Source organism: Anolis sagrei, chromosome 1, assembly GCF_037176765.1.
Source record: "Anolis sagrei isolate rAnoSag1 chromosome 1, rAnoSag1.mat, whole genome shotgun sequence".
Taxonomy (NCBI): Eukaryota; Metazoa; Chordata; class Lepidosauria; order Squamata; family Dactyloidae; genus Anolis; species Anolis sagrei.
The window spans coordinates 63811519-63822784 of NC_090021.1; the positions used below are offsets into that span (position 1 = coordinate 63811519).

The following is an 11266-nucleotide window of genomic DNA, read 5'->3' on the forward strand; positions in this document are numbered from 1 at the left end:
AGAACTACATAGGTCATCTGAAATATGTTATATCTATTCTAAAACCCATGTAGAGCATTCATTTCATCCTAATTTTCCATTAGGGCAATGGGATTGAAAGGCAAAATCTCCCTGTAGTTAAGTAAAAAAAAAGAAGTCTCACCTACTGTTACTTCTTAACAGTCAAACATATAAACTTTATTCACACATTTCTATTCCAAACCAAAAGGCCAAAGTCAGTATGAACAGCATCTTTTTGAAGCTTCCAACATGATTTCTTTCCCTGTCTTTCAACTAAAGCCTGTGATTCAAGAACACATCTGCCAGCAGATCTGCGGAAATGTATACCAGTTTATTCAATTCTTATTCCAACGAGTGTGGGTACAAAGGTACAGAGCTGCTGCAGAATCCTTGTCAGAGACATCAATGATATTTCACTGTTGTATGTAACAGCAAATATTGCTTTGACAATGCTGTTTTACTTTAACAAGAAGGAAACCCTAGAAGTGGGCAAATATCACGTACAAGGCATAATATTTGCATTTTGATTGCTAAAATGGCATTTTTGTTTTCCTAATGTAATAGTTGCACCCCCATTTAGGGCTGATTTTCCGTTCCTTCTTTTTCCAAAGGCAAGGCAGTTTAAAAACTGTAACATGGAGGGCTCTGGAACTCCACTCTTCTCTCCTTTGTTCTTCTTCCTTCTTCTTGTAGTAGAGTTCTTCAGAAGGAATATAGTTCTTCCTTCTGGAATAGAGTTATTCAGAGGAAGGAGAGAAGGTACGAGTTCCAGAGCCCATTTCAGGTTTTTTAAACTGCCTTGTCAAGGAGGGGCTTAATGGAGAGTCACTTGTTTAGCTTCATTATCTCCTTCCCTTCTTCTCCTTCAGAAAATACAATAATAATTATTAATAACAGCACTCCAAGCAAGCAAAATAAGAAGCCTATCTCTCCTCTATAGTAGAAAGTAGAAACAGCTTTGAGGAAGCAAAACTCAAGCAGAAAGGAAATTACAGGCACCAGGCAAAAGAGAGGGGATGTTTAAGATAGTCCAGGGAGGATAGCTCCCCTGAGCTCCAGGTCATCACTCTTAAGTTCCTTCCCTGGGCCTCCTTAAAATGCCTTGGAAAGCTGCATGGCAAACGTGCCTGCCTGCAGAAGACAAAGGACTGCAGAAAGAGGTATGAGATTGTGGCCCTCTAGGTCCCTGCACTTGGTTACTATGGTGTCCTGCCACTGGCTGTTGTCTGGTTGAATGAGTCAATATTAAGCTTGTGCATTTTGACTGAACCTTGATCCATTTCTGGTGGCCCGATAACGGTAGGCCCCGTATCTGTTTTTACACACCTGAAAACAGGCAGGTAACCAGATAGCCTTTTTTGGTCTGCACCCGAAAAACCGACTATATTCGGCCCATTGGCAGCAATGGGGAACTTATGAGGCTCCCCTTTCCTTTCCTGCCTTTCCTTTTTTTTTTCCTTCAAGAGAGGTTTGGTGAGATAGCATGCAAAAGTATGTGATCATGTCTAGTAATGGATATCATCACATTACTAGAGTTTTTATATTGTATTAGTACGTACTTGGGAGTTCCACAGAAAAGTAAGCTTTATTTCCAAGTAAATATGCATAGGATTATTAAATTAGAAATACATTTTATGTAATATAGTCTCCCATTTTTATTTTCAAACATTTCAGTCTCAAGACTTCAATTACAAAACCCTCATTTTTTAAGATTAAAATTTTTTACAAGCATCTTCTAAAGTATTTACATTGTTCAGTTAAGTTTGCAATAACTAGAAAGAAAAGCAAATAGAAGCAACAGACACCACATAAAATCGAGAAAGCAAAAAAACAAACAAATGAATGAATGAATGAGTAAATGAATGAGTGAAGAACACAGGTCTTCACTCCCATTAACTGTAAGTATAATTTTCAACTTTCATAATGGAATTCAACATTTAGCTTTCCATATAGTCTAATACAAACAGACACATTTATTTGAAGTGTGAAATTATAAGTGGTTGACATTTCTACAGAATAAGCTCGGCTTTTGTTCAAAGAAAACATTGAGAAAAACAGTGTTCTACCTGGTAGGACACAAAATGTAATAATAAAACTACAAGTACTTCTGACAGAACGTTTTAATAAATGAGCTTCATAAAACTTTCATTCATCAGACACATGGAGAAGAGTGCTAAGTCACAGTTTAAAATGCTGTACAATTTCCCGTCTTCAAAATATTTTATCTTTAATTTCAATGCATTATATGTTTACAAACTACTTTGAAATATAAATATACTTAAAACTGTAAATACTTGGTTTCAACCTTAATCTTTTTGCAGAGGTACTTCTACTTGGCATAAAACTCCAATTCTAAGGACAAAAAAAAAATTTAAATACTATCTACCAATAGCAGCCTGAAAAATATTTCAATTATTTAGGAGTGCATCAAAACTGGGTTGAGAAAAACATTACTGTTTGTACTCCAGCTGACAGACACAGACACTTTTAATGTATATGTTGCTGAAGGACCAAGTATCCCCACGTCAAAGCTATAATCTAACATAGAGGTGAACATTCCACAGGTCCCCCGTACACAACCAGCTATCTTCCTGGACTTGTCATGCATATAGTAAAGGTAAAGGTTTTCCCCTGACATTAAGTCCAGTCGCATCTGACTCTGGGGGTTGGTGCTCATCTCCATTTCTATGCCAAAGAGCCGGCGTTGTCCGTAGATACCTCCAAGGTCATGTGGCTGGCATGACTGCATGGAGCGCCGTTACCTTCCCGCCAGAGCGGTACCTATTGATCTACTCACATTTGCATGTTTTTTGAATTGCTAGGTTGGCAGAAGCTGGGGCTAGCAACGGGAGCTCATGATGCTCCCTGGATTAGAACTTGCGACCTTTCGGTTAGCAAGTTCAGCAGCTCTGCGGTTTAACCCACTATGCCACCGGGGGCTCCGTCATACATATATGCTTCTACAATACCGAGTGTCAAGGGAAAAGCGGGCTACTAATCTATCTTTTGTAAAAGTGCTACCAGAAAAAAGTCAGAGGAAATGCTTCTGAACACAGGCCTTTACAGAAGACAACTACCATCAATGAGAGACTGCCTTGAGGGCAGTTGCTCAACAGGAGTCACCACTACGCTTCTCTGGGTGAAATAGCTACAGCTCAACCAAAATACAAAGTTCAGTTTCAAGCACATTTTTGCACCTCACTGACCATTAATGTCTAAACAACTGGGGAGAGTCGGTTATAAAAGGTATCAAGTTGTCTGCTTTGCAAGAGAGGATCATAATGATAAGCCCTCTGGACTAGGGTTCCCCATTCTGTCACATTGCAATGAAAATGCTGCACACTAATATAAGAAGCATCAACTTAGATGATTTCTCAGAAGACAAGCCTGCCCTTCCCAATTGAGACAAGCTCATTTGTCTTAACTGACATTACTATTCAACCAGTTCTTGTAGATTTACTACATCATCACATTCAACAGAGATTCTTGATTAGCAATAGCATTCAGAATAGGATAAAAACATGAGCCAAACATGAAAAAGGGTACTGAAAAGACGTGAGGAATGCTATGTAACAGCATCATCAGGCAGAGTCAAGGATAGCGGCTCAGTTTGAAAACACCTCTCAGCTAACATTTTTAGGGAAAATTGATAAGGGGAGGAGGGGAGGGGAAAGAGAGTCTGCAAATGTTTCTGATCCAAAAACATTTTACAACTATGGGATACTTCTGACATGATTTTATGATTGGGTATGTGTGAAACCCAGATAATGATCCAGAGTCTTGGTCTTTGCAAAGGTATATCTCTAAAGTAATCCCCATGAAGGTCAAGAGCATCTTCTGCAAATTTTGAGGTAGATATAATTGAGTCACAAACCAAATCAAATTATATACTCAAACTTTTAACTTTCTTGGGCCATTTTCTTTTTATCTCAGATCTCCCACACCTGTAATAAAAGGATGCTTGCACTTGTAAACTATTCCTAAGAATTTCTAAAATAGCATCTGTAAAGAATTCTTATCACAGGAAACACTATATACATTCTATGATTTTTTTTTACTCAAATATATTTCATCATATCTTGAAGAGAGGCAGGTAAGAAATAATAATGATAATGATATCTTCAAATTTCAGAAATACAATATCTTTCAGTGACACATTTAATGAGGCTGTCTTCTTCAAAAGCCCTTTGCTTCACCAAAAGCAAACAGTACCTTGAGACACTTTACGTTTTTACAGTACGTGCTCATTTACTTGGATAGATGGCATTGCATTGTAGCCAAGAAATATAGTAATCATAAATAAGTGAGAGCTGCCTTGGGAGAAGAAGCAGAATAAACACTCAATGAAGAGTCCAGTTACCTACCACAGTGGTGAGAAAAACTCCTATATCATGTTCAAACACTCGATGAAGTATAGACAACTTTGAGTGATCCTGGGCCCAATTTGAGTGGTCCAGGGCCAGTATTCCTCCCTAGAATCATCTGCGAGCAAAACAAGATCCCCAAGTAAACTGTCTCAAAACCCCCAAAATACCACAAGCAGCATCAATTTCTCATTTTATTATTTTGACTTAGCTGGATTGGAGACTCTCTAAGGCCCGTCGCAAACTCTGTTCCTGCTGGAGAAAACCTTGCTAGCAAGTCCCTGACGTCACGAGACTCCGCCTCTCCCCCCGCCCCTTTCTCTGCCCCTTTCTCCATGCGAGCGTGGTTTTTCCTTTGCTAGGGCAGCATTGCCCGCATTTTCTCTCAGTTGGCAGAATTCAACTGAGAGAAAATGCGGGCAATGCTGCCCTAGCAAAGGAAAAACCACGCTCGCAAAGAGAAAGGGGCGGAGAATGGGGTGGGGAGAGAGGCGCAGGCTCATGACGTCAGGGACTTGCTAGCAAGGTTTTCTCTCGCAGGAACAGAGTTTGCGACGGCTCTAAGAATAAACTTGCTACTCCTTGAGCCATCTAAAACCGGGGGGGGGGGGGCTTCTCTTATTTTTGGCGAGGTGCTTTCAGGGTCATCAAGGGTCACACTAAAAACAAAGAACAGGAGAAGGGCTTGGTTGCCATGGTAGAAAAGATGTTTTTCCACCTTGCTGCCAGAGAAGTGGGAAGAAACAGCATGGCTTGTGTAGAAAGAAGCACCACTGTCCTCGACAAGGGTGTATTCACTCAGCAATATCACTACCCATGTGTTCCTGACCATTTCATTTTAAAATATTATAAACATTATAAAGAACCACAGACAAAACTAAATTGTGGACAAATCACCATATTAGTCAGAATAGGCATTTGACACACTCCTGCACAAGATGTGGTAATAATCATATGAACATACAAGTTTGCTAATGAGAAGAGCTGAAGGCATTTCACTGCATTTGTGTATTAAAAAAAACTGAAGAGTTAAACAGTCCTGCAATGCATTAATTACAGTGACAATGACAACTCATTTTTTCTAGCTGAACCAATCCCATTATTTAAAAAAATAGATTTCTAACAGCAGCAGCAGCTTCCACAACAGATGTGAAAAGCTGATCTAAGATAAACTAGATTTTCAAGTCATAAACTTGTAACTGCCAATAATATGAAAATACAGCTCTTAACCTGTCATTACACGAGGAGGTCCATTGCAGCTGTAAAATTATAAATGAATACAAATCATCTGATCTTGCATGAAACAAATTCTGACCAGCCAGATTATTTATCTCCAAAAATAAGATGAGTTGTATTAATACTAACATTTACCCTAAATATAAATACATGTTTCATTAGAAAACCATAAAGTGTACTAAGTATTATATAAGCTGCAATTTCATTTTCTGTGAAAATCATGTGAAAGGGATTTCCTTTCTACTAAAAGATTTCAGCGTTTTAGCTACTTAAAACTAAAGAAAGCAAATCTAACTAAGGAAAGCAAATCTACTGTTCATGTCTAAGCTTTTGTTAAACAAGCAGAGCCACTAGCAAGTGTAAATTTCCTTCTTTTCCTTGGGAACAAACACGTGATATACTTCCACCCAATGAACAAAGATTACAGTGCTGTTTTGCTCAGAAAGAAAACCATCAACCTATCAAAACTCTTCCCTTTCGACATTTCATACCTGACTCACATACATACACTGACCAACCGCAAGGAATGTGACAACAGCACCAATGAGGTGTGGCCAGGCATTTCTTTTTCAAAGTCAACGTTTTCAGTATGAATTTATGAATGTTTTTTCCCCCAACAGAACATTTATTTTCAGGATTATGAAATTAATTCACAATATTTAACCAACATTAATTCTCAGGGGCTAACTTAAAGAAACGCAATTAAGTGTAAATAATATTTTTTCATGATTCCTGACCCTTTTTTTTCCTCCCCGAAGTTGCTTCAGAATAATTATCCAGTAATGCCTTTTATTAATACTATTATATTTTGAAATATGCTCCTTCTCCACACCCTGCAATATAGCCCCCTCCCAATTACTGGATTTCACGATGGGCCCTTCCATGCAGCCATATAACCCAGAATATCAAGGCAGAAAATCCCACAATATCTGATTTGAACTGGATTATTTGAGTCCATACTGCTAGGTACATATCCCAGTTCAAAGCAGATAATGTGGGGTTTTATTCGGCTGTGTGGAAGGGATCTATGTCTCCTAGGGCATTACCTCCTGATTCAAAAACCAGATGTCTTAAGGGTACAGGGGGAGTGAGGAAGTAGCCAGCTTTCTGAGGAGCTAAAGGGCAATTTGTGAGATTGGATGTAGAGGAAGTTAGCTAGTGCTAAAGAACAGATAGAAGGAAAGGCCTAGCTAGCTATGCCAGGTGGAGGAAGCCTACATAGACTGGGATGTCTGAAGCATATATTCTGTGAATTTTCCGAGCTATATGGCCATGTTCCAGAAGCATTTTCTCCTGTCATTTCACCCACATCTATGGCAGGCATCCTCAGAGGTTGTGAGGTCTGTTGGAAACTAGGCAAGTGGGATTTTTATATGTGTGGAATGCTAATCAAGGTGGCCAATTTCAACATTCCCACTTTCCACCAAGCAGACAAGAGTTCTTTTTCCCACCCTGGACATTACACAGATATATAAACCCCACCTGCCTAGTTTCCAACAGACCTCTGAGGATGCCTGCCATAGATGTGGGCAAAACATCAGGACAGAATGCTTCTGGAACATGGCTAGACAGCCCGGAAAACTCACAGCAACCCATTGATTCCAGTCATGAAAGCCTTCAACAACACAGAAGATAGGAACATTTGTCTCCTTTTCTTTCCTAGGCCCCATCTATATAAAGTATTATTATTCCAGTGGCGCAATAGGTTAACCCAGGCATGAGCAAACTTTGGTCCTCCAGGTGTTTCGGACTTCAACTCCCACAATTCCTAACTGCCTACTGCCTGTTAGGAATTGTGGAAGTTGAAACCCAAAACACCTGAAGGGCCGAAGTTTGCCCATGCCTGGGTTAAACCCTTGTGTCGGCCGCACTACTGACCAACAGGTCAGCGGTTCAGATGTAGGGAGAGTGGTTTGAGCTCCCTCTGTCAGCTCCAGCTCCCCATGTGGTGACATGAGAGAAGCCTCCCACAAGGATGGTAAAACATCAAACATTTGGGTGTCCCCTGGGCACCAGAAACAACTTGCAGTTTCTCAAGTCGCTCCTGACATGAAAAATTATTATTATTATCTATATAAATAAAGTATTATTATTATGATTTCCTGACAAAGCACAGTATGACACAGAAAAGGAGAGATATATGCTGGATTTCGTATCACAAAATCATGAGTCAAACACTTCCCAAGCGTTTAGGACTGTGTGATGTATTTCCGAAGGATGCGTGCAGATCCAAGTAAGGTGGCCTATTGCAGTTATTATTGTTGTTATAATATATAAAATATAATATTATAATAAAACCCAGTGGAGCAGTCGGTTAAAGCACTTGTTAACTGAAAGGTCGCAGGTTCGAATCTGGGGAGCGGCATGAGCTCCTGTCAGCCCCAGTTTCTGCCAACCTAGCAGTTTGAAAACATGCACATGTGAGTAGATCAATAGGTCTACTCCGGTGGGAAGGTAACGGCACTCCATGCGGTCATGCTGGCGACATGGCCTTGGAGGTGTCTATGGACAACGCCGGCTCTTCGGCTTAGAAATAGAGATGAGCACCAACTACCAGAGTCGGACACGACTGGATTTAATGTCAGGGGAAAACCTTTACCTATTGTTGTTGTTGTTGTTGTTGTTATCTACACTGAGCATTTAGAACTCTTGGAACTCCTTACCTGGGGAGATCAGGAAAGCCCCTTCACTAGAAACTTTGGTGAGCAGGTGCACAGCATATTTTGCACCCCTCAACGTTTTCTGCTAATGGAGTTCGTGCTCTCCAAATAGGATGTTCAGCCTCACAACTCTGTGTGTTTTATGAGTCCTGCTCCTATTTTACCTCATTATAGTTTAACTGTTTTTATCCTGAATACGTGGCCCACCCATTGTCATCACTACCGTGATTGGGTTTATTGGAATGTTTATTTTATGATTTTCCCCCCTTCCTTTCCTTTTAATGTCATTTTGATAATGTTGTTGTTTGTTTTTTATGCTTTGATTTTATTGCTGTAATATGTTGTCTGGGCTTGGCCCCATGTAAGCTGCTCCGAGTCCCCATTGGGGAGATGGTGGAGGGGTATAAATAAAGATTATTATTGTTGTTGTTATTATTATTATAGGAGCCCCCGGTGGCGCAGTGGGTTAAACCCCTATGCCGGCAGGACTGAAGGCCGACAGGTCGCAGGTTTGAATCCGGGGAGAGGCGGATGAGCTCCCTTTATCAGCTCCAGTTCCCCATGCGGGGACATGAGAGAAGCTTCCCACAAGGATAAAAACATCAAATCATCCAGGCATCCCCTGGGCAACGTCCTTGCAGACGGCCAATTCTCTCACACCAGAGGCGACTTGCAGTTTCTCAAGTCGCTCCTGACACGACCAAATTATTATGTGGTGGAGGCTCCTTCTTTAGAAGCTTTTAAACAGAGGCTGGATGGCCATCTGTCAGGGGTGATTTGAATGCAATATTCCTGCTTCTTGGCAGGGGGTTGGACTGGATGGCCCATGAAGTCTCTTCCAACTCTTTGATTCTATGATTATTTAATGCAGTTTCACACCGGTATTTAATAAAGTGGTTTAACCATGCAGAATCAAAGAGTTGGAAGAGACCTCATGGGCCATCCAGTCCAACCCCCTGCCAAGAAGCAGGAATATTGCATTCAAATCACCCCTGACAGATGGCCATCCAGCCTCTGTTTAAAAGCCTCCAGAGAAGGATAGATGATTACTCAGGAAAACCTGGGAACCAGATTGGAGATAACACCAAAACCACAAAAGCACCGATGCGGGTGAAGTGGGCTTGCTTTCCTGCGCTCTTGTGGGACTTTGTCGCCTGCCTGCCTGCCGCTGAAGCTACCTTGAGAGCTGCATTTCATGCTCAGGGTGGATGGGGCCTTGAGAGTAGAAATGGCCGGCTATGGGTGTGTGGAGAGAGAGGGAGCGAGGAAGGGAGGGAGAGAGGTTATGCTGCGAAGTGTTATGTGCTGTCGCAGGTACGGAAGGATTATTATACGAAAGAGCGGGGAGGTTGGGCACGCTCTCATTAAAAAGGAGGCTGGGGAGATACCACCACTCGGCCTCCCTGGAAATGCAACCATGCGAGAGGCGTAACGTGAAGGCAGGCGAGAAGTGACCTCTTTCTCCCAGGAAATGAGACGAGGGAGGAAGGGAAGAGAGGGAAGGGAGGGGGGTCTCTCACCTCGGAAAGGGGCGGAGCTTCCCTTCTCCACAGAGAGAGAGAGAGAGAGGCCTCACCTCCGAGAGGGAAGAAGGGAAGCGAGGGGAGATAAGCCAAGGGGTTGAGAGGCAGGTCGCCTGGCTGGCTGAGGGGGGAAAGGGGTGGATGGAGGGTGTGTGTGAGGCCTTCACCTCCTCCTCGCTCACCTCAGTCGGGGGGCTGATCTCAAACAGGTCCAGCCGGTTCGCGTTCCAGTGGTTGATAATGTCGGCCAGCTTTCGCCGCTCCTCTTCCCGGCTCCCTCCTCCTCCGCCGCCGCCGCCTCCTCCCGACATCCTTCCTCAGCCGAGTCCACCTTTCACACGATACACAGCGAAGGCCGGGTTGTTTGGCAAACACACAAACACACACACAAAAGGAGAGGCGTCTCTCTCTCTCTTCCTCTCCTCACACAAATCCAGACTTTGCCCTTTTCGAGCGCTCCAGCGCTGCTTCCTGTTCGGTCTCTTTTCCACCTCACGGAACGACAACGGCGGCGACGTCGCCTCCTCCTCCTCCTATTCTTCTCCCTCTCTCTCTCCTTTCCCTCCTTCCTTCCTTCCTTCCCCGCCTTTTCTTCTTTCTCCCACAGAGGCAACCACCGTTCTGGATGTCTGTATGCGTGCGCGCGCCGCCGCCGCGTTCTCGCCTTCAGAGCGCGTCACCAACGCGGCTCCACTCCTTTCCGTCTCGCACGCGCGCTGGCTAAGGCAAACACCACACACCTCTCTCGCTCTCACCCTCCCGCTTGCGTGAGTGCGTGCGCGTCCGCGTCGCAGGTCAACAGCCCGGCGAGTGCGCGCGCTTCCTAACGTGGGGCTCGCGCTTCTCGATGCGCCCCTCTCTTTCTCATTCTCTCTCTCTCTCGTTTGTGTTGAGGAGAAATTAGCCGTTGAAAGGCGTTTGGGCTTGAAGGGAGGGAGAGAGAGAGAGGGAGAGAGGGAGGAAAGGAGGGAGGCCGGCAGTGAGAACAATGAAGGGTGGTGGCGGCTGCTGCTGCTCCTGCTGAGGATGGGGGCTGGGTTTCTACTAGCAGCAGTAGTAGTAGTCTACTGATACTACTTGAAGGCTTTGGATGGGGAGAGGCCTTGGGAACCACCGCGTCAAGGGGTTTGGGGGCCTCACGTTTGCAAAGCCGTGTGAGACGTTATGAAGCTTTTTCAACATTTCGTGTTAGTGACACTTTTCAGAACGGAAAACGGAATGTTGGTGGACAGGAAAAGAGATTTAAAGATGGGCTCAAAGCCAACCTTAAAAACTCTGGCATAGACACTGAGAACTGGGAAGCCCTGACCCTTGACCGCTCCAGCTGGAGGTCAGCTGTGACCAGCAGTGCTGCAGAATATGAAGAGGCAGGAATGGAGGGCAAAAGGGAGAAGCGTGCCAAGAGGAAGGTGCGTCAAGCCAACCCCGACCGAGACCACCTTCCACCTGGAAACTAATGCCCTCACTGCGGAAGAAGATGCAG

General features: G+C 43.4%; 1 protein-coding gene across 26 annotated transcripts in view; it reads right to left on the reverse strand.

Moving 5' to 3' along the window:
- Positions 1-10606, reverse strand: part of AFDN (afadin, adherens junction formation factor) — a 91252-nt gene extending 80646 nt beyond the window's left edge. For 7 of the 26 annotated variants that reach the window (XM_060753738.2, XM_060753737.2, XM_060753733.2 and 4 more), the window contains exon 1: positions 9966-10604. In XM_060753738.2, coding sequence (XP_060609721.2) covers positions 9966-10094 — 129 coding nt within the window. In that variant the 5' untranslated portion in view covers positions 10095-10604. Of the gene's footprint in view, positions 1-9965 lie in introns of all 26 variants that reach the window. The other 19 variants (XM_060753749.2, XM_060753747.2, XM_060753745.2 and 16 more) reach the window with 8 other exon arrangements.
- Between the last annotated feature and the right edge of the window lie 660 nt (positions 10607-11266).